General features: G+C 42.5%; 1 protein-coding gene across 2 annotated transcripts; it reads right to left on the bottom strand.

The window, feature by feature from the left end:
* Nucleotides 1–19: 19 nt before the first annotated feature.
* On the bottom strand, nt 20–27,347 carry plcd4b (phospholipase C, delta 4b). 2 transcript variants are annotated; one of them, XM_085384348.1, is made up of 16 exons: nt 26,995–27,347; nt 22,742–22,795; nt 22,465–22,623; nt 20,155–20,383; nt 19,832–19,961; nt 13,431–13,662; nt 12,617–12,818; nt 12,251–12,395; nt 11,410–11,562; nt 8,666–8,815; nt 4,107–4,269; nt 3,813–3,929; nt 2,123–2,301; nt 1,888–2,020; nt 1,636–1,785; nt 20–1,272 (listed from the first exon to the last, which is right to left on the bottom strand). In XM_085384348.1, exons 1-16 carry the CDS (start codon nt 27,059–27,061, stop codon nt 1,181–1,183), a joined length of 2,355 nt encoding a protein of 784 aa, XP_085240474.1. In that variant the 5' UTR covers nt 27,062–27,347; the 3' UTR covers nt 20–1,180. The 2 variants fall into 2 exon arrangements, with proteins under 2 accessions (XP_085240474.1, XP_085240475.1); XM_085384349.1 differs by lacking the exon at nt 26,995–27,347 and adding an exon at nt 25,122–25,239.
* Nucleotides 27,348–27,856: the final 509 nt, after the last annotated feature.

Below are 27,856 nucleotides of genomic sequence, written 5' to 3'. Positions count from 1 at the left end.
TGCTTTGGATGAGATAAGGATGGATGAGAGAGCATAGAGCAGCTTAATGAAAATGATAGAAAAATATGAAAAATGTGCTGGCACAGACGTACAGGGTGATTGCAAAAAAATGCAATAAATGCATTTCTCTTAAACGGGACAGGCTGATGTTGGCCTTTTTTCTTTTTCTAACAGCTCTTTTTTAAACACGTTTTTCATTTGTACCATTAGCTCTGAAATATTTTGCATGCATAGATAATCTTTTTTAAATTCTGTTTCGACATGTTGACTTATTACAATTTTCTGTTAAATGCTGGGTTTCTTATACTTAGCTCCTGAATTTGAATCCACTTCAGGTTCCTATGTCAGTTCTTTCCGGGTACTCGGGAGTCGAAGGACATGTATGTTGGGATAACAGCTGACTCTGAATAGGTCATATGTGTGAATGGTTGTCTGTCTCTCTGTGTTAGCCATGTGACAGACTGCCAACCTGTCCGGGGTGTTCCCCACCTCTCGCCCTGTCCCAGCTGGGATGGATAAACAACTGTTTGCAAGTGTTTGTGTTCTGTTTAATTTACATTTTAAGACATTCCCCAAATTTCTAGAAACAAGGTTGGGGAAAAAAATTAACAAGCCACAAATGTTTCTGAACAACTGAATTTCACACACAGGTTTTTAACCACTCAGAAAATCACATACAAAGACATATTTACATTATACACAACATGGCCTTGTAGAACATTCATTCATTCATTAGAAATAAGTCATTCATGCAAAGTTGTGAGTATATTTCTGGATTTTTAATACTGAGATTTGTCTTTTTTCCCCACATCTAACCTTTCAGTACTGTTACAGATATTTTGACATTCTCTACATGCTGCAGTCTTTTGTCTTACTTTCACATCCATCATTTAAAATATTTTTTACAATTTCTGGAATGTAAAGTTGCATATATTGGACTTAAAAACCTAAATAAATAGTACTGCATGGCCTAGTTTATCTTATTCCGTGGTTAAAAATTATAGATTGGTTTAAAAGAGATGCACTCCACTTTGTCACTGTTGAAAACTCAAATTCAATAATGCTGATTTCTGAGATGATCTGTTCCCTGTGGTTCATTTTGACAGTCTTATGTAGCGTTGGCAGATCGAAGTACTGCTCCATGTCGTCCTTGTGACCACATCTGGTTTCTCGTTGTTCTTCATGTGAGCTCAGAAATGCTGATGTTAACAAAGAGCGATGAGGGCGGGATAGCTGTTCCATCCTTAGACAGCAGATGTATGTGACGATATCCTGGAAAAAAGAAGAATTTCAAAACAAGTCTCAAGGCACTTTTTAATGCTAGAAAAAGAGCTTCTGAATATTGGAGACAAAAAGCCCAACAGTGTCCATTACACGGCGTGGGGGCCAGAATCTGCTTACCAAGAATCCAGTGCATTGAGTGGTTTCGGAAAATATGAAATGCAAAGAAGGAGGGCTTAAACTTTGGACTATTTTTTACAGTTTTACAGGCTTATTGTTGATGATGACATCACCCATGGCCTGGGACACCCCAAAAGGTTTGAAATATCATGAGGAGAGCAAGGCTAGTTAGTTTGTGTGATGCAGTCTTCTTGTACTAAGAGGTAAGACTGGAGCTCTCCATGCTCTGCTCACCTGGTTGGATGCACATGAAGGGCAGAGTGTACTGTCCAATGAAGTCGTTCCTTGATGCTTTGTCATGGTCTTCCACCACAAAGCAAACCAGCGCCAGCTCAGGGGTGTGGATGGTGAAATCTAGAGTTTCATTCCACACGGGGTTAAACCCTGCAGGAGGAGGGCAGCAGAGGAGTGAATATAACCAACTGGGATCGACTTTATACCCAAAATTTGTCCACTGAGTGGTCTAAGTGTTGAATACTCAGTCACCATTGTTGTTAATGTGGCTGGTCTCATCCTTTGCCTGGTCCTGTGGTACTCCGTAGATCTCCACTCGCACCAGCGGGTCAACAATAGAGCCTTCTTTCTGGTTCACCTTTGGCAGTTGTTGCCCGCTGATCACCTGATAAAGATGCAAACCATTTTAGCGTACTTTACCTCTCATACCACATCTCAGATTTCCACACTGGAGGTAAAATAAACAGATTTTCATAGAGCTCTGTACCTGTATGGATAGGCGGAGTGGTTTGTACCCTTCCCGCTCCTCAGGTCTATCTGGACTGAACTGAGTGTTCCCATCTCTCATGAAATCGGGCTTTATGACGTAGCCACAGCAGCCATTCTGCCTGAACAACCCATCATTTAGATCCATTTCCAGACCGGCTGTCTGGAAATTCAAAGCCACTTTGGGAAAGAGGCAGACAATAATTCGATTAACTTTTTTTTTTACTGAATGGCAATCTAGGATAATTTCCCAGGTTTTGTAGAGCTGTCAGAGTTAATGTGAAAAGGGCTACAGGAGACGAGCTTTCATCCTAAGCAGATACCATCAGTGTGAGCACTTGTGACAGGAACCATCTGTCCTGTCAAGCCTCTTTAGCGACCTTGATGATGTTAGATACCCAGCTCTTAGCTCTAACCCATCTAAAAATAAACATGGTGTGGCACTGAGGATGTCCACAAGGATAATTACTTCCTAATATAATATTACACAATAATAAATGCATGAGCTGTAAAAGCAGTGTGTGTGCAAACAATGAAGTGGAAAGAAAAGAGTCTAATTGAACTGCCATAAAAGCGTGTCGGTCTCTGTGTGTTGGGCCTCTCCATAGCCTCGAGTGTCACATGCTGCAAGATACTCCAGTCCTTCCCTTTGTTACTTCCTTTAGCAGAAGATACAGTGGAATTTGTGAACAAATTCACAAGAACAACTCATGCTGTATATCCTCCTGAGAACCAGCCTATTCATTTATGTCCTATGTAATTTACATTTGTTTTTGGTCTATATCGTTGGACTTATTTGAGCTAGCCTACTCAATCCTGATGTGCTCAATAGAGGATGACCTTTCCAATGATGTGTCATGTGATTGGGTGGCTTCCTTTAGCTCCAAAGAGGCAGGAAATCGCAAAAAAGTTAAACTGAAAGGTACTCTCTCTTCGGTTCTCAACAACTTAAATACCAGAACATCGGTAATGTGCGAGCTCATCCGATTCACCATTCATCACAATTCACACATTACTGCCGGTAGAACGACAAATGTGATGCTGACCTTGAGTATAGTTTAGTTGAAGACCCATTAGTGATCAGTGTGTGTATCCAAGTTTGATTAAATTCTGACCAGTACTATAGGACGGATGCATGACAGACGCCTCGCCTCAAACTCAACAATACATCAAGACCTTAAACACATTATTTCCAGCATGATAAAAGAAAACCCTGAAACTGTGACGAGGAAGCCAAAGTTTTTCATCTGACAGAAATTTGAAATATATATAACTAGTACTCATTTACCAAATCCACCTGCAGATACAAATAACATAACCTGTATATTTGACAGAATGGTCAAGCATTACAGAAATGACTTCCTACCAATTACTTTTAGTACGTGTGCTGACACCAGTGCAAAAACCTTCCTCTTGTTTGGACTTCTAAACTATCAGTAATGCAATTTTCTGGATGCACTAAACCAAAAAACATCACACATATGGTGACTAGCAAATATTATACTCGCCTACAGGAAGAAAAGCCCAGATAATGCTGCTGCTTTTTTGTAACAGCATTTCTGATCAATATCATTCAGGCGTTCTTACACTGTGTAAAATAAGGAGGTCGTACTTAACCCTAATGGATACACCGGTTTTGCACTGGCGGTGAGTTCAGATTTTACACCAGCAGAGGGCGAGCTTGTCCTCACCTATCTGACAGCCCACGCTCCACATGTCCTGGGGGTTGTAATTGGATGAGTCTGTCCTGAGGCCGCTGGGGTAAGTCCTGCTCAGCTGCCGTGTGTTGTACTGCACAAAGTCCGTCCCTGAGAAAATGTTTGAAGAGAACAAATGCAATAGATTTCTACAGCATAGATAACTCTACCTACTTCTCCACCTTTAAGTCAGATACAGTTTCAAATATTGTAATACACTTGTATGACACGTCACAATCGTTTAACAGCTCATTTATTATCTGAGGAATATACTACTCCTTCGTCTACCTGCTTCCTTAGCGAGCTTCTTGGCCTTGGATTCAGAGAATGAGGAGATCTCGTAGCATTTGGCGTGTGAATGGGCGTGCTCAAAGCCGTCGAAGTGCACGCTCTTGCAGTAAACCACCAGGTCTGACAGCTCCCTGGACATTTTGGATTTTGCTTTAGACTTCTGCAGCATAAAAATATATAATCAGTCAACAAAGCTCAAAACATCACTTTAAACATTCAAACATGCCAGGTAATTAAAGATAAGATAAGATAAGATAAGATAAGATAAGATAAGATAAGATAAGATAACCTTTATTAGTCCCACACGTGGGAAATTTGTTTTGTCACAGCAGGAAGTGGACAGTGCAAAAGTTATGACGCAAAAATTAGAATACAATAAGAATAAATACAGTACACAGCTGTACAGAATAGAATAAAATAATATACTATATACAGTAGAATAAAATAGAATAAAAATATACAATAAGATAAAAATAGAATACGAATGCTATATACAACTGAGTAAAAATACAACGATGCCAGAAAAGATTATTGCACTTAGTGTTATTGCACATGTGTGGATGTGTGTGTTTGTTCAGTTAAAGTCTTTGTTGTGGAGTCTGACAGCAGTGGGGAGGAAAGACCTGCGAAATCTCTCCGTCCCACACCGTGGGTGCCGCAGTCTCCCACTGAAGGAGCTGCTCAGTGCTGTCACAGTCTGCTGCATGGGGTGGGAGACGTTGTCCAACAGGGATGACAGCTTAGCCGCCGTTCTCCTGTCACTCACCACCTCCACTGGGTCCAGAGGGCATCCTAGAACAGAGCCGGCCCTTCGGATCACCCTGTTCAGTCTCTTCCTGTCCCCAGCAGAGATGCTGCCGCCCCAGCAGACCACACCATAAAAGATAGCAGAAGCCACCACAGAGTCATAGAAGGTCTTCAGGAGTGGGCCCTCCACCCCAAACGACCTGAGTCTCCGCAGCAGGTACAGCCTGCTCTGCCCTTTCCTGTAGAGGGCGTCTGAGTTATGAGTCCAGTCCAGTCTGTTGTTCAGATGAACACCAAGGTACCTGTAGCTGTCCACAGCCTCAATGTCCATACCCTAGATGTTCAGTGGTTGCAGTGGAGAATGCTTGTGCCTGCGGAAGTCTACCACCAGTTCCTTGGTTTTACTGGCGTTGATCTGGAGGTAGTTCAGCTGGCACCAGTCCACAAAGTCTTGAGTCAGTCCTCTGTACTCCTTGTCGTCCCCATCAGTGATGAGGCCGACTATTGCAGAGTCATCAGAGAACTTCTGCAGGAAGCACTGGGTGGAATTGTGGGAGAAGTCTGCAGTGTAGATGGTGAAGAGGAACGGAGCCAGAACCGTTCCCTGTGGGGCCCCCGTACTGCAGACGACCCTGTCCGACACACAGCCCTGAGTCCTCACATACTGTGGTCGGTCGGTGAGGTAGTCCAAAATCCAGGTAGTGAGGTGATGGTCCACTCCAGAGTTCTCCAGCTTGTCCTTCAGAACCGAGGGAAGAATAGTGTTGAAGGCACTGGAGAAATCAAAGAACATGATTCTCACAGTGCTTTCAGCGGTCTCCAGGTGAGCGAGGGAACGATGTAGGAGGTGAATGACGGCATCATCCGCGCCAATGCCAGGCTGGTAGGCAAACTGAAGTGGGTCCAGTGATGAGCTTGTTAGGCGCCGAAGCTGAGCCAGGACCAACCGCTCCAGGGTCTTCATCAGGTGGGATGTCAGAGCCACCGGCCTGTAGCTGTTGAGGTCCTTGGGGCATGAAGTCTTTGGCACTGGTACAACACAGGAGGTTTTCCAGAGCTGTGGGACTCTTCCCAACCTCAGGCTCAGGTTGAAGAGGTGCTCCATCACCCCACACAGTTGGTCCGCGCAGGACCTGACGACCCTCGAGCTGATGCCATCTGGGCCCGCTGCCTTCTTGCCATTAATCCTCCTCAGTTCCCTCCTAACCTGGGTGGTTGAGAGAGACAGGCTGGAGCCTTGTGTTGAGTGTGTATTGGATGCTGTTGTTGGGGGTGGGGGGGAGTGAGCAGGGTGAATAGAGGAGGTGTGAAGGGTCTGAGGTGGAACAGCAGCAGTGGGGGTGGGTGAGTCTGCAGCCGATGTTGTAGACTGTCTCATGGCTGAGTCAAATCTGTTGAAGAAATGATTCAGTTCATTTGCCCACCTCACATCCCTCCCAGGCAGAGAGTTCTGCTGTTTGTGGCCTGAGATGGTTCTGAGGCCTCTCCAGACTTCACCAACGTTGTTTTGCTGAAGCTGGTTCTCCATCTTCTGCCTGTAGCTGTCCTTCCCATTCCTTATCAGTCCCCTCAACTCTCTCTGCACCCTTTTCAACTCCTCTTTGTCTTTTGATTTGAAGGCCCTCCTCTTCTGCTTGAGGACAGCTTTAATTTCTGGGGTAATCCAAGGTTTGTTGTTGGAGAAACACCGTACAGTCCTGGTAGGTACAGTGTTATCCACACAGAAATTAATATAGTCAGTAATGCATGTAAGTAAGGCTGTCGATGTCCTCTCCATGGTCGTCACAGATCACCTCCCACACAGTCGACTCAAAACAGTCCTTAAGAGCCTCCTCGCTCTCCTCTGACCATCTCTGTACTGTGCGGGTGGCTGGTGGCTCCCTGCGCACTAAGGGCTCATACACAGGGACAAGGTGCACCAGGTTGTGATCAGATCTGCCCAGGGGAGGGAGAGGTGATGAACTGTATGCCTCTTCAGCATTGGCATACAGTAAGTCCAGTGTTTTATTGTCTCTGGTTGAGCAGGTCACATACTGGGTGAAGGTGGGCAGTGTGGAGTCCAAAGAGGCATGATTGAAGTCCCCTGATATTATGAGAAGGGCTCTCGGAGATTGTGTTTGCAGTCTGCTGACCACTGAGTGGAGAGTGTCACAGGCTGCATCCGCGTTGGCCGAGGGGGGGACATACGCTGTTATTGCGATAACATGCGAGAATTCCCGGGGCAGATAGTACGGACGCATGCTAACGGCTAACAGCTAACGGCTAACGGTGACGCCCTAACCGCCCTTATCAGTCAGTCTAGTGCATTTGAATCAGTACAGTAAGTATATAAATTATTTATTTAATATCCATTTGTGTTTGCCAGAAAAAAGTGGTCGCCTAAAAACTGAAGAATTTTCAATTTTATTTAAAATAAATATACATTTTTATTTAAGACATGGCATTTGTGACTCTATGTGGTAGGTCCAGTGTTTATTGCATTTACACCCAGACTTTTCATAAAGTCTTTTCAATTTCACGAGGGTACTGGACAAATTACTGGCTAACTACTATTTATTTACAGCCCTATTTTGACATTATTTTAGTTGTATATGTAGTATATCGTTAGCTTGATAGCATAATTGCCTAAGTCATTTTTGGCCAATGACATAGGCAGACGGACAGGATGATGCAGCAGTGGTAGGGGAGTAAAGTTAGGCAAAAATCTCAATTTGACCAAAAAATGACTTAGGCACTTATGCTATGAAGCTAACGATATGTAGAGTATAGGTTTAGCTACGTTTCGTTTCTTTACCAGCTTTTCATCTATATGACCAGGAGGATACAGAATAATAAACTGCTTTTTCTTATTATCTAACATGTGTATGTGGATGCTCGTGTTAAACATGGACACTGTTTCAGTGTGTGTAAGTAAACTCTGTGACTTGGTTTCACATAGTTTTTCTATTCTTGGCCTTTGTGATGTCAGAGAGAGAGGCAAGATATTTCTAAAATGATCATCTCAGGAGGGGCAGCCAATCAGAATAAAGGCTCTAACCTCCTTGTGGCTTCAAGGGAAAGGAACAAAAACAATATGTTTGTGACAGTTGATGGACTGTAGAGTCTAAAATAGGAACAAAGAGCTAGAAGTTTTATTCGATTTATATAGCACCACATCAGAACAACAGTTGCCTCAAGATGCTTTATGTTGTAAAGACCCTACAATAACAGAGAGAAAACCTCAACAATCAGGCGATTCCCTATGAGCAAGCACTTGGTTACAGTCAGAAAGAAAAACTCCCTCTTAAAACTATGAGCAGAATATATCAGCTTTGAAAAATGTGAATAACATGATTAGGATTTCTTACATTTTGGTCTCTTTCTCATTGACTCTTATGGATTAATGGATTTATTTAAGCCACAAACAATTCCAGTTATTCTCTCACTGCCACCATGGTTGACCCATTAGTAAACTTTAAGTGTAAAAATTAGCACATCTTAAGCACTACTTTGAAGATAATATAGTTCCTTCACTTCAAAGTGCAGGCTGAGAAGCCTGGAAATTGTGTCTCACTTAAGTGCATCTTGTATTGGCCTGAAATATCTGTTTCCTGTTTCTCTTACACTATCTCCCATCAACTCTTGTCTCGCCTCAGTGTCTCTTGAATCCCAGCCAAGTTTCCTGCCTTCCTTTACTATCAAGCACCATCCAATCCTGCCTCGTCTTACTATCTATATGGTTCCCTTTTTCTGCTCTCTATCTGTTTTAATTCCCACTTTGATATGAACTATGGAAACAGAGAGAGAAAGTAGTTACTGCATCCATCTACCTTGTCAGGTGAATCTTCTGTCGAAGCCATCTCAGCATCACAGTTGGCCATCTCTTCCTCATCACTCACTTCATCTGTACAGGTTTCATCGACATATTCTTCTAGGCCACCAATCTTCTTGGCTTTTAGCAAAATCTTGCCCTTCAGTTCCTGTAATGAAGACATATGGGAGCATGTCCACTTATCCACTGTCTTTTTCTTTAAATTTAAGTGTTTAAATGATTATCTTATTTTAACATAGTTACACAGCCATATCCATAGATGCCACTTGGATCTGCCGTTAGAATGTGGGTACAATAAAAAGGACAAAGTGACTGAAGACTAAATTTCAGTTTTTTTCATACACACACTTCTAATAAAGGTGTTCCATATTCTTGTACTTTATTGTAAATGCATCAATGTGCCCCCTTTTAAGTGGCTAAAACCTCAGTGGGATTTTTCACAGCCATTACTTTAAGTTAGCATTGATTGTCCTGAGTGCTTTAATGGAGAAGAGTTATACAAGTACTTTCAGTCTGTGTGTGAGATGGATAATAAGACACAGGCTGACCATTAATCTTTAAAAAGTTACCGAATTTTTAATAGTCATCAGGTTTTTCCTCCGGTTAAATCATCAGGGTGTTGTCCAAAAACATTTCATACCTCTTGGCTAAGTGTAGCATAACTGCTAAACGAGTTAAGGTTTATATAAAAAAATCAAAAAAAAAAAAAAATCACCAAAACTGAAAAATTTCCTTTAAAAAATGCAAAATGCTAGCTTAATATAAAAGTCACCGCTGAAAGAAAAGAAGCAATGCTTGTGGTTTTAAACCTGTGATTTCAGCTATGGAGTGATTCTCATATAGCACTTTTCTACTCTCCCGGAGTACTCAAAGCACTGTATACAACATGCCTCATTCACCCAATCCCTTCAAAATTCAAGTGCAATCTGAAATGATGGCAATATTTATGTTCCTATTTTCCTATTTTAGTTAGAAGATCCAAATGCCATGTTGCAATACTATACTGTTATGGTAGCCAACGTTTCAAATGCAGATTTGACAGGTTTGTGAGTGTACACTTTATCCAAAACCTAGTGAGAGTTTACTCATGTTTACCACTGGGTGGCTGAAGCTCAGGAGGTAGAGCAGGTCACCTACTGATTGGAAGTTTGGTTGTTCGATCTCTGGCTCCTCCAGTCTGCATGTCTGTGTATGAATGTAGTTAGGAAGCACTCAGTTTAGAGAAAGTGTGTGATTGGGTGAATGTGGCATGTTGTATAGAGCACTTTGAGTGACCCGGGAGAGAAGAAAAGTGCTATAAAAGAGTCAGTCCATTCACTGTCTGAACAGAGTTTCATCATGTTACTTTTGCACTATTATGTTCTGGCACATGTTGTTATTACGTGGCTTGATTAAGGTACACATTAGGCTGATATCTGGGGCCAGAGGTGAAACTGTTCTGGGCCAGCACACCAGTGTGTCTGCAACTGGCCTTGTGCTGGTCCGTGTGTGGGCCACCTCTGGCAATTCTTTGCGGTATGCGGGCCATATGTAAGCACATTGTGTGGGCAGATCCAGGCCATACCAATTTTGCTATGTGGGTACTTGTACTACAATCAGCTGATTTTAGTTCATGTGCCAGAGGAGGAAAATGCTAGAGCAGTCCGCAGCATAGACATGGACATTTATTTTTGTTCCACAAAATGATCACAATCTCTTTAATATGCTGCTTAGTGAATAGCGATGATGACTCTCAAAGAAGAGCCAATGAGAATCAAAAAGTGATTTCGATATAATGTAATGATAATGGAATTGGAATCACTAAATTCTTATGAATTTCCATCCCTAGTAGCACTGCTGCTCCGAGAGTATTTGGACTATTGACAGCTTTTATAAAGGCTGCCATGCCAGTACTTTCCACATTACTTCACAGCCTACTCTCCTCAGAAAAACAGATTATTCAACCACAGCCTGAATGTTAAAAGAGCACTGGCTGGGAGGTGGAAATGATGATAGCAGAACAGACAATCGAGAAAGGAGCGGAAATGACAAAGGCAAGAACAAGACAGAAGTATCTTTCAACATGGAACAAGAAGTAACTAAAAGACATAGATCAGGGAATGTAGATGGTGAAGGGAAACAGCAAAATGAGCATAACAAAAGAAACAAATATTACAACGACCATGACAGGATCCTTAAAATGTTTGAGTTCTTTATACTGAGTACGATTTCTGAGTAATTTCCAGGATGGAAATTTATGGGTTTTTTTTAGAGGTTTATGGGGGGGGGTTGATCCACCTTTTTTCAGACAGAAGAACTGAGAGCTGAGGGCACTGAGGCCCAGTGTAAGACACATATGCATTATTTTTTTAACTGTGAATCATGCAAAACTATTCTGATAGACTGCAAAGATAAAAACATGAAGCAGGAACAGAATTATTGTAAATACTTGTGACCATGTGATCTAGGAAGCAGAGAAGTATTTGACATTTTATAAATGCAAGATTACCAGTTCAGTTCTAGGTCCAGGATTTTGGAGCCTCGAGCTTTGAATTCGATATCTATTGCTTCTGAAACAAATCCTGCATTCCTGGACTTGTTCATTCTGTCAATCTGGCCTCAAATCTTTATCTTTCCTTTCTCAGAGGTCACTATGTTAGAGTTTAACTATCCTCTTACGTGTCTGGTAAATGACTGAACCCTTGAGTTTAATATGACTATTAAATGATAAACATTCTCATGGTTTAACTGACAGATTCTGACCTGTGGAGATGGGAGCTGCTGAGGGACCTGTCCATCCAGCAGGGTGGTCTGCAGCATGTCCCCCAGGATCTGTCTCAGGTACTGGGCCATGACCGTCTGCTGTTCCACACTGCAGTGATTCTCAATCGACAGGATGACAGGGAACTCGGACGCCTACCAAACATATAAGATGCAATATAGTTACAACGAACAAGAGACTGTTTTGCCAAGTGGCAAATGTCTTTGCACTGTTGAGCATAAGTTTCCACATTCCTCCAAAACAGATTCCTCATCACATCTTCCTATGAAGCTCTGTAGGAAAGTTTGAGCAGGATCAAGCAGAGACACATTAGAAATTCCTGGTTGTTTTCCATGTGGGTCACTCAGTAGGAGAACATTGGATTCCAGCGGCAGGGAAAGTTACTAACTGAATGTGAGCTTTACACTTTTCTGGGCACACAAACACAGTCCTGTAAATTATATCTGCAGAAATAAACACATTGTTTCTATTACTGCCAGCAGAGACTGTTTTGAATTTATCTAATTGTTTTTGTGTTGGACTGAGGTTCGCACAGCCCAGTCAAATACATTAGGGGTTAGTGGAATTTAATTAGTGTTCATTAATGGCTTCATTAGAAGGAAAGACTCCCAAATGTGCTGGACAATAAGAAAAGCACAGTAACCTGATCTCTTAGTTTCACTGGAAATTGTGCAAAGAGGGGCTTGTGTACAGCATAGTAACAGTAAGTGGGAAATTGCTTATTGATCAGTGGGCTGCAAAGCTAAAAAAAACAGTAGAGATTAAAAAAAACAAAAAAAAACAGGTACAGTTAGGTGAAGCAGTGCTTCATAAGCTGCTCACCCTGAAGGCGTATTCTTTAAGCGTTGAAATGACGTCCTTAAAGAGGATTTTTGAAGTCAAAGTGTGACCATGATACACAACAGGATCCCCATCATAGCCGTCCCAGCAGTCCACTTCTACACAACGACAGCCTCTCTTCAGAGCCCTGCACACACACACAGTTCTTTTAACTCTTAACCTGTCATCACCACACAGCCAACAGGGCTGCAATGAGTCAGGTTCAACACGTTCCCACATTAAAAGGTTACAATAAACAAAAATAAAAAAGGTTCACAGCCTAATACAGAAAAACTGTTTTAGTCTATTTAGCTAATTTACCACTTTGTGACAAGTGTATGAAGTTGTGTGTGTCTGGGTTGCCCTCACTGAATGTAGGCCTCCAAACTGCTCTGTCCCCGTAGCTGGTCCTCCAGTAAGTAGGTGTTGTGTGAAGAGGAGATGAAGTAGTGGCTGAGCGGCTGACTCATGTCCTGGTAAAGGTCCTGATGCTCGGGTTTGAATATGGAGCCCTCCTGGGAGCACAGGTACATCTGGAAGCCATCTAAGGACATGGCGCCTTGCTTCTTGGCTGCACAGAGATAAAGACAGGGAAACTTTTCTTCAGAATCAAGCAAGAATAAATCTTGTTTGAAGCATCTTTGTGGTTTGCACTCAGCGTGACGTTAAACCCATCTGCAAACAGCAGAGTGTCGACATTAGCTTCCTTTTTATATCAATTTTCTTATGATTTCATATTATTTTCTTCTTTTTAAAAATTCTTTTCTTATCTTAGTATCCCATCGACCCCGACTGCCACCCCTTCCCAAGCCTGGTTCTGCTGGAGGTTTCTTCGAGTTAAATGGGAGTTTTTCCTTCCCACTGTCACCAAGTGCTTGCTCATGGGAGGTTGTTTGATTGTTGGAGTTTTCTCTGTATTACTGTGAGTCTTTATCTTACAATATAAAGCACCTTAATAATAATAATAATAATAATAATGCAGTAACCTATATCTCCTTGAACTGGGTCAATACCACATTAGCTTTCTCTGGTTTTATTTACAATAAATACACTAAAACAGCTTGTGTGTGTTCCTGTTACTATAGAAAACAGGTGTGGCTGTATTTCATAGCATTTGTGCAACAGTCCTGCGCTTCCTCGGGTGCAGGTCTCTAGATGAGGGTGCAGTGTGTTACCTTGTTACCTGTCTCAGACGGCTCGTAGCGTTCGATGAGCTCCTGGGCGTGCTGAGCGCTCTGCTCTCCCTCGTGCTGCTCCACACTCAGGAAGCTCTGCAGCTCCTCCAACATCAGCTTCTCTCCATCTTCAGAGTAGTCCTGGAACACCTTCCACACTTCATCCCTCTGCGTCAGCATCTTATAGAAAAAGACAAACTGCTCGATTTCCAAAGAGCCGCTCTCTGACTTATCAGCCATCTGAGGAGAAAAAAGAAAAAGTCTCTTACTTGTTGTATATTTAGAGTTTATTTTCTTCTAATAGTCATATTTTTTGTATAATGTTTTGTAATTTTGTAAGTTTAGCAAACTGAGCTGAGCTGTACCTATGATTAGGGGTGCAACGATACACAAAATTCACGGTTCGGTTCGGTTCGGTTCGATACTTTGGTGTCACGATTCGATATTTTTTCGATACAAAAAAAATGTTCATGCCTTTTTAATTTGTCATTTATTAAAATTATAAATATATATTTTAACTCAAAAGTACAGTTTTTAAATTTAATGTTGCTGAAACAAAAGTAATTAAAAAAATAAATATATCTCAGGGCTCTCAAAATTTCAAAATCCCTGGTAGCCCTTCAGGCAGGGACTCTTCAGTTTTTGGTCGCCCAAAATAAATGTAAGTAGCCCGAATAAAAAAGAGAGCAATTTTTTGATTGATGTTTTGTTTCCTGTTTTGTTTCCTTTACAATATTATACATTAAAGTATAAAATTGTAAAGGAAACAAAACATTAATCAAAAAAATTGTTGAAAAACAAATTACAACATTGTATAAAAATTACAATCATCAACTCAAATACTTGGTTCTAATTGAACAGAAATTTCTGTAAGAACTGTGTAGGACATGAATCAGTCTGTGTCAGATCCTGACTTTGAAATTTCCACTGAAGTCACAGGTAAGAGACAAGTGGAACCAAGATCGAGGGCATTTGCTTTTTGAAGTTTGCAAAGACTGCTAAATTGTGCCAGTGGTAGTTCACTCTTTGCAACATAGTAGCTGTTCTAAACAGATTTTTCAGGTTTATTTTTAGTATGTTATTTGCAATTGGTGTTTGTTCTGGGAAAGATATTGCAGACTGAGCAATAATGCGTTTCTTGCATTTCTCATGGGTTCTAATGGGGGCCTTTCTTAAAATGACTGGTCCCAGTAACAAAGGCGCTTGTCGACTCAGAAATCGAGAGAAAACCAACAACACACCCGGTGGAACATTATGTTATTTACACGGGTGCACATAAGTGGTCCGCATGTGCGCATTCGCTGTCAACATAAAAGACGCGCACTAGATAAGAAGTTGCAACGCGCGTTTGCGTCCAAAAGCAGTTTTTGTCCGCTAGCGTGGGATTTTCACGGCACATTCCGCACCACATCTCTGTGCGTTCATCATTTGTTTGAAGCCAGCTCACCTCCTGCAACCACTTTTCCGAGAATACGCGCTTCTTTTGTGGTTCGGATTCCTTCTGACATTTGTTTGGAGGTGGAGGAACACCAAGGTAATTGCTTAAAGGAGCTTCTTCGACATCTTTAAGAGTTTTAAACAAATGTCTGTCCTCCTCCAGAAAATCTTATGTACGCAAACACGCGTTGCAACTTCATATCTTGTGCGTGTGTTTTTTTTTGACAGCGAATGCGCACCTGCGGACCACTTATGTGCAGCCCCGGTTACATAGCTCGTCATATTGCAGCCACAGAAATTCTTTTGTCCATGAAACCATAAAGCTGCACTTTCTTTTTGCCTTATAGTCTGATTTGTCATAACTTTTCCGTTTTGTGGTAAGCTTTTCTTTGGCTGTCACTTCTTCACCCTTATTTGGCTCAGCAGAACTAAAATATATATCCTGCTGCTTTTTTACACACACACACACACACACACACACACACACACACACACACACACACACACACACACACACAACGGTCAGCGATTCTCTGCGCGATCAACCTCTCACATGTTTAAGCTTGCTGCGGGAGATTTCACTTGTCATGTTTGCATAGTAAGCTAACGATTGATAAGACGATGTCAGAGGAATTGGTGCGCAAATTATCATCACTCACCAATCAGTGCTGTCGCTCTCTATACACAGTTCGCGCGATTGCAAAGTGAAAGCAAAAAACAAGCGCAAATTCAAACGCGATTTCAATATGTCACATATTGACAGTGGCTCACCGATGCCAATGACATAATTACCCAGCTACATTTCCGAAAGAATGCAAAAGCATTGACATATATTTTTCCTTCCTATGATAGATTTTGGTAGCCCGACTGGAAAAATCGCTAGGGCTAGCGATTTTGCAAGCCCTGTATCTGATTGAGGAATCACTCATCTTTGGAAAAGAGAGTTTATTACAGAGAAATGGCTCTTTCCAAAATAAAAGCTATACTATACGCTTCTTCTGGGCTATATTCTCAGCAGCATATTGTAGCGGGTCAGGGCTGTTCGGGGTTCTGTTTGTACAGTTATGTTTTGTTTATGTTGCCATAGTGACGGGTGACGCCCTCGCGCTGCGACGGTGTGTCCTTCCGGGGTCAGAGGGCGCCCTGTGTGTTGTTGTTGCTGTGCAGTTGCTGCGCTGAGCAGTTAGCTAGCGGCAGTGTTCTTCTGCAGATGTCAATAAACGGCTGTGCTCCCTGGCTAGCTCACGGGAAGCAAGGCCAAACGACACCTCCGTCTTCTCGTTGTCTGAGCTCGCCACACTGGTGTCAGAAGTGGGATGATGGTGGCACCCCATGTTCTGACCCGAGTGACTTTTCCCCCGCCGGTCGTGACCGGCCGGTGCGCCAAAAGAATGCACCTGGACATTTGCAGGACTTTGTGTGGGGCAATGGGGTCGTCGGGGACGACTGACCCCTTAGGTGGGGGGCTATGTAGCGGGTCAGGGCTGTTCGGGGTTCTGTTTGTACAGTTATGTTTTGTTTATGTTGCCATAGTGACGGGTGACGCCCTCTCGCTGCGACGGTGTGTCCTTCCGGGGTCAGAGGGCGCCCTGTGTGTTGTTGTTGTTGTTGCTGTGCGGTTGCCGCGCTGAGCACTTAGCTAGCGGCAGTGTTCTTCTGCAGATGTCAATAAACGGCTGTGCTCCCTGGCTAGCTCACGGGAAGCAAGACCAAACGACACCTCCGTCTTCTCGTTGTCTGAGCTCGCCACATTGGTGTCAGAAGTGGGATGATGGTGGCACCCCATGTTCTGACCCGAGTGACTTTTCCCCCGCCGGTCGTGACCGGCTGGTGCGCCAAAAGAAGGCACCTGGACATTTGCAAAGTGAAAGCAAAAAACAAGCGCAAATTCAAACGCGATTTCAATATGTCACATATTGACAGTGGCTCACCGATGCCAATGACATAATTACCCAGCTACATTTCCGAAATAATGCAAAAGCATTGACATATATTTTTCCTTCCTATGATTGTCCGACGGGCAGGGCAGAGATAGATTTTGGTAGCCCGACTGGAAAAATCGCTAGCCCCGGGACATCGGGCTAGCGATTTTGCGAGCCCCATCAGGCTTCATCCTTAAAGGATGAAGCCTGATGGGAAATGTATTCGGGATGTGTGTAGCGGGACTGCCTGGTGTGTGTGTGTGTGTGTGTGTGTGAAGAGAGAGAGAGCGGAGAAGGGGAAAAAGTAACGGTTAGCTACAGAAGAGACAAAAATAAAATAAATAAAAGGAATATAATAACTCCCTCGACAGTCAGAGTTGTGTCGGCGATGCTCGCTGTGAGTAAACTGTTTCAGCCCACTGTACGCGGTGTTCGTGCCTTAGAGAAGAAATAAAGTTCGGTGAAGCAGTTTCCTACGCCTCCTTCGATCTTTTTGCTAGCGAAGTTGACCTGTATAGTAAGCTGTTGCCGGCTACGAGTCAGTTACGGAACCTTCAAGTAACTGCCAGGTTTCCTTACTACGGTTCGGGGCCGCGGATCTGGCGCGGTAACACCTCTATCTGATTGAGGAATCACTCATCTTTGGAAAAGAGAGTTTATTACAGAGAAATGGCTCTTTCCAAAATAAAAGCTATACTATACGCTTCTTCTGGGCTATATTCTCAGCAGCATATTGTAGCGGGTCAGGGCTGTTCGGGGTTCTGTTTGTGCAGTTATGTTTTGTTTATGTTGCCATAGTGACGGGTGACGCCCTCTCGCTGCGACGGTGTGCCCTTCCGGGGTCAGAGGGCGCCCTGTGTGTTGTTGTTGTTGCTGTGCGGTTGCCGCGAGTGACTTTTCCCCCGCCGGTCGTGACCGGCTGGTGCGCCAAAAGAAGGCACCTGGACATTTGCAAAGTGAAAGCAAAAAACAAGCGCAAATTCAAACGCGATTTCAATATGTCACATATTGACAGTGGCTCACCGATGCCAATGACATAATTACCCAGCTACATTTCCGAAATAATGCAAAAGCATTGACATATATTTTTCCTTCCTATGATTGTCCGACGGGCAGGGCAGAGATAGATTTTGGTAGCCCGACTGGAAAAATCGCTAGCCCCGGGACGTCGGGCTAGCGATTTTGCGAGCGGCAGTGTTCTTCTGCAGATGTCGATAAACGGCTGTGCTCCCTGGCTAGCTCACGGGAAGCAAGACCAAACGACACCTCCGTCTTCTCGTTGTCTGAGCTCGCCACATTGGTGTCAGAAGTGGGATGATGGTGGCACCCCATGTTCTGACCCGAGTGACTTTTCCCCCGCCGGTCGTGACCGGCCGGTGCGCCAAAAGAATGCACCTGGACATTTGCAGGACTTTGTGTGGGGCAATGGGGTCGTCGGGGACGACTGACCCCTTAGGTGGGGGGCTATGTAGCGGGTCAGGGCTGTTCGGGGTTCTGTTTGTACAGTTATGTTTTGTTTATGTTGCCATAGTGACGGGTGACGCCCTCTCGCTGCGACGGTGTGTCCTTCCGGGGTCAGAGGGCGCCCTGTGTGTTGTTGTTGTTGTTGCTGTGCGGTTGCCGCGCTGAGCAGTTAGCTAGCGGCAGTGTTCTTCTGCAGATGTCAATAAACGGCTGTGCTCCCTGGCTAGCTCACGGGAAGCAAGACCAAACGACACCTCCGTCTCCTCCTTGTCTGAGCTAGCCACAATATTAAACATATCAGGTGAATCATGTGCTAACGGCTATCTAAATGACTCGGGTAAAGTTTGTAGCATGCATGCTTGTTGTTTTTGTCTGCTTCCACTTGTCTTTGCACTAGGATGATGTCGGCGTAAATGTGCAGTCATATTCGTTGTGTTCCCACCAGTGCTGTCAGCGTTAATCTCGTTGAAATGACGTTAACGCCACAACAAGGCAAATCTCCGTTAACGAGCTACCCCTGCATGGGGCTAGACAGCCAACACGTTAACAAGCTAACTGCGCTAACACACTAGTTCCCACCCATGTAATTGAGCATTGCGTGGCACATCCAACATACTGTTTTACTTTAGTCCATGACGCGCTTACCTTCAGGGTCATACCTCACATGAAAACCAAAATAATTCCAAACGCCAGATCTGAATGAGGGTGGGGGAGGTTCAATTTGCCATGTTGCAAGGAGAGCTTAACTTCTGTCTTGCTAGCTTGCCCTGCGCTCTTCCTTCTGACGATGCTGTCTGTGTTGAACGCTCAGTGGATCTGCGCTCGACAGTGCAGCCTAGGCGGAGTAGTCGAACGCAGATTCACTGAGCGCTCAACGCAGACATCATCGTCAGAAGGAAAGTTGATAAAATAAATTACAAATTTTGTATTGTGCGATACATATGCGTACCGAACCGAAAGCACTGTATCGAACGGTTCAATATCGATACGAGTATCGTTGCACCCCTACCTATGATATATTAATTTCTAATCCCTTCCTTGACCCAAACACTGCAGCAGCTAATAATAAATTCACCATCAACATCTCAGGTCTAAAAATGCTGGAGAATGCTGCCGTTATTGTGTATATATTTATTTATATTTAGATTTCTTCATACATTCTTATATAGTTCTATATTGTGTATTGTGTATTTTGTTGTACAGTTATTTTATTTTCAACTTTGATTTATATATTTTATCTTATTCTTTCCCAGTTAAATTTACCCTTCATTCTAATTTGTGTTGTACAGTTATTTCATTTTTAACCTTAATTTATATTTTATTCCTTCCTAGTTAAATTTACCCTTTTTAATTTTTCATATTTATTTCCTATCTTATTCATAGCCTTATTCATAGCCTTTTCCTTTTTTGTTTTCTTTAGGTCACGAGCAGTTGTCCAAGCATTTCACTACATATCGTACTGTGTATGACTGTGTACGTGACAAATAAAATTTGAATTTGAATTTGAAAAGCTCTGAGTCCTTCACGAGACTTTTAAGGGAGCTGAAGTCAGAGCTCGGGGCTAATCGCTGATTCCTTTCTCTTACCGTGAAGAGATGAAGAGCATGGTCCTCATTCATCTCTACATTCATCATCTTCAGCAGCTTCTTCACTTCTTTGAAGTTCATCTTCCCGTCTTTGTTTTTGTCAGCTTTATGAAACCAGTCCCAGACCCACCTGAGGACATGCTGAGGAAAACCCAGATCTAACATATAGCTGAGTAAATGTTTTTAAACTTCAAAAATGTCCTGCTAACTGCAGAGGGAAAGAAAAAAAGGTTAAAAGCAGACTACTTGGAGCTTTGTTTAGACGCCTGCTAGTGTGTCTGATATCAGCCAACACCAGAATAAACACCACAGTTAAAGGATACTGGTCCAGCCTCTCCTTCTCGTCCATTGTTTGAGCTTTGTGAATCAGCATGCGCACACCCTGGATCCAGGCCTGGGCCTCATCTGGGGACTCGGCCACGAGGTCCAGATTTCCCTGGCGGCCGTGAAACACCAAGGTGAAGCAGAGTTCAGCAGGGAACTCCTCTGCAATGCTTAGCAGGACCTCAGACTGATGTCCTTCACGCACCGCTTCCAAGTCAGTCACCGAAACTGTAACATGATCATCACATGGAGGAAGCTCAGTGTTTTGAGGTTTACACTGATGCATTTCATATGTTTGAGGTGTGTTTTGGGATCTTGAGCTACGATGAGCTGAGTTCCTGTCATTCTGTTTCAAACAATAAGTCGTTTCTAAAGCAGACGGATGTTCACCACACTGACAATTCTTGGGACTTTGCTTCTTTTTTTTTTTTATAACAAATATTCTCACTTTTAGTTGAGCCCAAGCACTTCGACCCAGCTTGTGAAACATTGCTGGAAACCCCTCATGTTTTAGCAAGAACACTATAGCAAGAAAACCTACAAACTAATGTTTATATGTTGTCAAATATACTTCTTAAAACAAAAGAATGCTGGAATGGTTAAACTTGGATTGGGTAGGTCAGATGGTGTATCTACTGTATCATCCATCAGGGGGAAACAGCTCTTTAATTTAGATGTGGGGCTTATTCTTAGTTTGTTTTTTATAAGTAATTACCCAACCTGGTTTAGATATGATGCTGCAAAATGTCATGTGGACAAAATGCAGCCTAAAGGTCATCAGGTGGTTTGACATAGTTTACAGCAGTCAGACTGTGGGGTGTGGATGACCACTCAGGAAATGCTGAGTTTAGCAAGAATAATCTGAACGAATAAGTTATGAAGTTTTCTTTTTCTAATTGCAAAATTGGGACATGCAAAAAAGGTTTTGAGCACAGTTGTATTCTTATGAGTTTTGGCCCAGATGTGGTCCAAATGTCATGAGGTGGGCTTGATATAGATTATAGCAAGCTTCTGTAGGGCAGATGTGGCCCTTAGTACCACTGCGCACCCGTCATTTGGCCAATATGCGATGGGCCGGTGGCTGAATTGTGCTGGCCAGACAGCATTGTCACTATAGGCCAAACGAAACCATAAGAAATACCACCATGGCTGTTAATCAATTCTTATGTAGTAAAACTCAGGCCTGCTTAGAGCCTGCTTGGCTCTGTCGGTAATCAGTTTATAAAGGACTCCACGTCTCTTTGGGAAATGTGCCTATTTGCTTTGTTGCTGACAGTTAGATGAGAACAGTAACACCATGCTCATGTATGCAATGTCCATATTTCCAGACTCAGACTCAACCTGCTAAGTCTGTGAAGATTAGGACTGCTTTAAATGGCAAACAGACTGATTCTTATATGGCACCCAAAGCTATACAATATATATAATATACCTCATTCACCCATTTGCACAAGCTTCGATTAGTAGATGGACCTGCTCTACCTCCTCACAAACTTTCATTTGCATTGCCGTGGGTCTGTGGTTTTGCCTGGGGAGTTACATAATTTACACCCTTGTGTTGTTAACCACAGAGTTGTCAGGTGAACCCAAAAGCTTAAAAACAGAAGCTCTAGCAGCTCTTTCTAACTCAGAATGAGTCTTTGTGTTGGGACTTTGCATACTGGCATGATTAGCACTAAAAAAAAACTTCCTCTATCCAGAAAAACCCCTACTTACCAGGTGACATTAGTTTAAGTGACTAGGCCTCAGGGTGTGGAATGAGAATAGGCCTGAATGTGTACATAAAAATCTAAATGTGGTTAGCTTAGCTTAGCATAAAGACTAGCAACAGGGGCAACAGCTATCCTGGATCTGTCCGCAAGAAACAGCCTAAAAACATCCATCCTAACAACAACTTTTCTTCTCGAGACGAAATGATGAAATAAATTAAATTGCAGTGAAGGAGCATGCAAAGAAAAAAAGGGGGGTTATGTGACCCTGAAAGGGCCAGTGGGGTAGATATGGTTTGTGTCATAATGCTGCAGAAGATATAATCTTGACAGCCCTCTCCAGTACCGTCTCCCTCTCAGTACAAAGCTTCTCCCATCAGATGAGCACGGTCATGAGCATAAGCTTTATGTGCAATAAATTATATATGCTTTAAAGCCTCTTATGAGTTTTTTATTTGTTTGTTTGTTTTTCTTTTTGGTTCATTAACCCCACAACATAAAATACAGAAAGCGGCTTGTCTGATGATATATTTACCAAATGAATAATAAATGAATAAGGAGCTAACTTGTTATTACACACAGGTGTGCTTCTGCACTTACAGGTGGAGTGGCCTCTCCCCGCCCATCTGGACTTGTACCAGATCGTCAAGCCGTCCTCCAAAAGGCGAAAATAACGATTCTTCTTCCAGGAGCGGGACTTGACTTTCCTCAGAGTCGACCCGGCCATCATCACCTGAATGTATGGATCATCTTGGATACCTGCACAAAGATCACAAACCTCTCACACACTGCACTATCAGAGCCGGGGTGAATTTAGCAGTCAGCTTAAAGGTCAGAGCTTCTGCGTCGCAGAGTGAGCGAATAGAATTTTACTCACGTGAACCTTCAGGATCCATCTCTACGCTCGACACATGCCAGTGGAAATGTGTTTCTAAAAAGAACCAGATGTCAGTGAGCGCTTCCAAATATTTCCCCCTGAATCCAAACTAAACCGATTTTGCAAAAGTTCAATCAGCAAATAATCACAGTATAATATCGATCTTTGTTTGTTCAGAAGGTGTTCTCTGGGTCTGATTTTTATCATTACGCAAACTCACTTTGCTTCTTTCCTTTAGCTTACTCAGCACTTCCCTGCTGCAGTGCTGGATAATGACCAGGCATTGAGACAACCAGACGCAGTGATGTGCGTTGGATGGTGAGAAGAACCGGGCTTCTCTTGGCTGGTCTCTTTTTCACGCAGGATCACCGCAGTGAGCAACTCTGCGTGTTTGATTTGGCTGATTTTTATGCCCTTCCTGATTTAACCCCAAAGGGATTTATTTCTCCTCCCAAGATCAAACCATAAATCTTTTGCCTGTTAGGTGAATGTATAAACAATGAATCTTCAGAGCCACTGATGGTAGGAAAAATCTTTACTGTTACTTTAAACTGAAGAGTTTGTTCTGGGAGGTCTCCACTGACTCTCTGCAACTCTATCTCCAGCAAAAACAATGTGTAACGATACAGGAGATGGCAGTTTTGAAACTTCCCTATCTGATGGTCTAAAGAGGTTTAAACACACCAGATAATAAGATAATTGATGTATAGGAAAGAGAACTGCAATTTCAACAGTTTCTTGGAATTAAATTAATCTCTATTTTGCAAACATAGGTGCCTATATGTCTGCTAATATTTAAATTACATAATAAAAACTATAATGTAATCATAGTTTTTACAATAATATAATATATAGTAAAATCAAATGTACAGGTTGTTCCTCTGGCTTATAGTGCTGTTTGTCCATCTTGTGGGTGTAGGAGAGTGTGTGTGTGTGTGTGTGTGCGCGTGTGTGTGTGTGTGTGGTGTTTAAAAAGTGCAATTACTCTTTCTAGGAATCAGTTAGTCCAACAAACAAAATGCAAATCTTGTGTGAAGTTTCACTGAGGAAGTATTTTCTTTCCACTAAACCACAGTCACGAGAGGTATCACTGTCCAGGAGGGAGATCCTGTCCATTGATGATGAGAGGAGAGGCTCTTGCTTGTTATACAGTGACAGGACAGGACAGAAGAAAGAAAATAGTTCCCCAGTGAAACTATTCACAACAAGGAATTTTTGAATGTATTTTTTTATTTGATGCTTTGAGCGCACTGAGGTGAGAAACATTTAGCAGACATTTTTGCAGCTAATAGATATAAAGCTGTGAAACTCACACCAAATAAACATGTAAGTGGAGAGAAAGCACTACACAGTACAGGAAAAACATGTACATTTGATTTTAGCGGGGGACTTTGACCTTTAGCAATGATCTGCTGCTTTCAGCGTCTCATTCTGAGCAGATAAACTGACACAGTGTGTCAGTTTATTGATGTGCAATGCAGACTGGATGCTGCGTGTCAATGAAAGCTGACATTCTCCTTCTATCTCTGCTGTTCACTGATAAATGTGCATCAAAACAAACCATCTCAAAGTTGCTATAGCTGCTCTCTCCCAAACCTCCCCTCCACTCGGGGCAAGTTTATCTAAGCTCTCACCACAGTATGCTTGAAGTGATGCGAGGAATGTATTTGCAGTTGCTTCTCAATCCAAGAGCATTAAAGCAAAGCTTATTTTCGAAAGCTATTGGCTCAATTAACTAATGTATGTTTCGTGCTTTCACTGCAGACATTTTCACGCTCCATCCGAGTCCTTCCACCTCCTCTGTGGAAAGGTTAACACACCCTTTTTCAAAATCCAAACTTTTAACCTGCGCTTAGCTCACGTTATGTTTTATTTTGAGGGCTGTGAGTCACACACAGTCACTTCATCAGGGAGTATACTGACCACATGCAGACACACAAGCACACAAGGACATGACTCAGGGGGATATGTTGAGAACAAACAGGCCAATCATGACAGCCAGCCGCTTCGGTCTTTATTCTCTGTGAATGCCTCTAATTTGTAGTTTTAATTTAAAAGTATTTAATGCATAATGCTCGATGTTCCCAGAAGCTTTGGGGATATTTACCCAGGACTCTGCACACATCTGCACACAACCCTGTAACAGATTTAAGTGAACAAGCACTGCCAGTGCTCTTTCCAGTCCAGTAAAACTATATCTAAATCTAAAGTGTAGCTGGGGGAGGGAGGATCGTGTACAGTAAATTAGAAGCAGACGCAGAAATAGGAAACATTACGAAGCATCACTTTGGCAAAGTCATGCAGCCAGCTGAGCTAAAGAAAACAAGCATGACTAATCCAAAAACGGATTTAAGTGATTTAGTATCTGAGTGAGACTTACCTAAAGAAGAAACCTCAGTAGGGTTGTGAAGTCAGACTTTCAGAGTCCAGCTGAGCTCAGCTCTCAACTCCTTTAAAGTCTGAGAGGGTCTGAAGGGAAAACTGGCCCAGCCTCTCCCCTCCCCTTTCTGCAGCCTTAACGCTAGGAAATCTGATTCCCTCGTCACTGCTCTGCTTCACTCCCACCTCCACTCCTTACCCTCCCCGTCCTCTCCACCGCCCTGCCCCTCCTGACCAGTCTTCCTTCCTTTCCTGCCACTCCCTCACGCTGCCGTCCACAGATCTCTCTTCTCAGAGTCACTCTCCTCAGTCCCTCTGTCCTTCTCTCGCACTGTGGATGCTCGGATAGCCTAACAGGTCTCTGTATCAGCACTGATAACTGGCAACACAATAGTGGGAACAAGGTCACACGTGGAAAGACGCCAAATCGTAAAACAATGAGAAAAACATGCCGTGTGTTCTCTGTAGATATAATCGCAGAATGTGGATCTCTTTTCCTGATAAAACAATGACTCTGGCTAAGTCTGGTGATAATTACAATTACAAGAGACTGAGCAAAGACTGATAAAGTCCAATGCCATATATGTTGGCAGTATGCCATAATGCAGAGGCTTGATTTCCCGCTATAATACAGAGTATAACCCTCCACTGGACCCAAACGGCAACACATAAATAGAAAACACCACTTTCCCAGTTCCTGACCAGTGTTGGTCAAGTTACTTGGAAATAGCAATCAGTTACTAATTACTGATTACTTCTCCAAGAAAGTAATCCCATTACTTTACTGATTACTTATTTTCAAAAGTAATTAGTTACTTATTATTTAGTTGCTTTTTAAAAACATGATGCACAACCTGAATACATTATAAAGCCATAGAACTTTCAGCCCAGTTCTATTTTTTCTGCATAATCCAACATATAAAATTGAATCAAATGAAAAAGTCTATTTTTAAAACTTGTTATATTAGTTTTAATCTTTTAACTTTAGGCACATTGCAACAAGCAAAAATTAAATTCTATGCAACATCCTCTGATCGGAAGAAATTTGTTTAACATTTAAACCTATTTTCTGCATGAAATTTCCCCTTGTGGGACTAATAAAGGTATATCGATTCAATTCAATTCCAGCATATAAAATTAAATATTTTTTGTGTGCAAGTAAAACACAGCAAAAAAAATAAATAAAACCAAAGATTTAACAGCACTAAGTCCTGTTGCTCTTAAATCTATTTTCACCTGTTTAGCAGGAGAGGGGCTGGTGGAGGTTTGCCCGGTGCCGCAGCGGTCATGTCAGTGGGGGGGATCCGGGGGTTTCTCTGTGAATTTCACGTTTCCATGGCAGAGTGCTTGGGGCTTGCTCAGATTTGAAGTTTAATTTTTTTGCTGTAGTGAGAAGTTTTCTTTTCACGCAGACTTTACAGTGAACGCTAAGATTTTTGTCACTTTTTATGGAATCAAACTCAAAGTAATGTCAGTACGTCCAAGCCTTAAACTCTGCATGGTCGAGTTTGTAGAGTGTGTAGATCAATCCATTGTTGATCTACACACGCCTGTTGCTACCACAGATATCTCACACATGTACGTCATCGTCATGAGACACTCTCACAAACAAAATCATGGTTTAGTAACGCAGTAGCGCAGCATGCTTATGAGAAAGTAACAGTAATCTAATTACTTTTTTGCAACAGTAATACCTTACGTTACTCGTTACTTGAAAAAGTAATCAGATTACAGTAATGCTTAACGTGCTACTTCTTATCTCTGTTCCTGACGCAGTCCAGCTGATGTACCCGTTGCACCCTGCTGCACACTTATAATGACTGCAGCTACTTTACCTCATGAACAGTAAACAGAGAAAATCACAGAGTGCATACTTAGGAACATCTCCCCACGGGACCGGATATGCTCTGAAATGGAGACCAGGTGATGCAGGCTGTCCATCTCAGTCGTCGAGGTTAATGGAACCTGTGGGGGCAACGATCTGATAATGTACCGGTAAAAGGAAATGAAAGCTCATTAGTGAAGTATGCAGGGCTGTTGGATGGAGCTCATCACTCAAGGGAATTCAGGTGAGTCATAAAGGGACAGAAAAAGAAACAAACTTCAAAACTTTGACTCCAGTCAAATGTGGAAACAACGGCAACAACCAAACTTCTGGTCATCTAAGCTACACATTTTGACGCTGATACTCAAACTGATCATTTATTAACATTTATTTGCAAGATAACTTTAGTATATTTAATAAAGCCATGCAAATCTTTACCATCTTTTTATGAATATTTATCAAGTTACAGGCCCTCAAAGTATGTGGGAGTTGGCTCTTTTTAATTCTCCTCAGTTTTCCAGCAATTTGCAGCCTTATTCTTACTTATAGGAGATGTCCAGATGACAGGAGAACACAGGACGAATCAAGCTAGAAGATGAGCCTTGCATGCAAATTCATCGAAGGAGATCTATCACAGCTGCCCATGCCACATGGTGCTATTACCCTCGAATGTTTACCCTGCATACACTTTTTGAAGTTTTCTCCAGTGAATTATCAGAAACCGGGTCAGACATCCAGGGTAGCAATGCTAGTTTCTGCTCTTTTACTTCATGCATATTAAACTGGTGCAGTTTACTGAAAGGTTTAATGGATTTAAACTTCCCACGCACACGTCCAAACCATCTCAGACTATCTTTACTACTTCTGCTCCTTGCACCGTCACATTTCCATTGGTCTCCCTGTCGTTCACA

This window comes from Rhamphochromis longiceps, linkage group LG16 (genome assembly GCF_057381845.1).
Source record: "Rhamphochromis longiceps isolate RC_006_pf linkage group LG16, R_longiceps_female_GT1.1, whole genome shotgun sequence".
Taxonomy (NCBI): Eukaryota; Metazoa; Chordata; class Actinopteri; order Cichliformes; family Cichlidae; genus Rhamphochromis; species Rhamphochromis longiceps.
Note: the sequence above shows the minus strand (reverse complement) of the source record. Positions and strands in the feature narration are given on the sequence as shown.

What these genes read in the sequence shown, in the direction of transcription:
- plcd4b (XM_085384348.1), bottom strand. Translation starts at nt 27,061, where the DNA reads ATGGACAGCCTGCATCACCTGGTCTCCATTTCAGAGCATATCCGGTCC. An exon ending in GGGGAGAGGCCACTCCACCT is followed by an intron (nt 20,384 to 22,464) that starts GTAAGTGCAGAA and finishes ATCATGTTACAG; the next exon opens with TTTCGGTGACTGACTTGGAA. An exon ending in GAAGCTCGCTAAGGAAGCAG is followed by an intron (nt 3,930 to 4,106) that starts GTAGACGAAGGA and finishes ACATTTTCTCAG; the next exon opens with GGACGGACTTTGTGCAGTAC.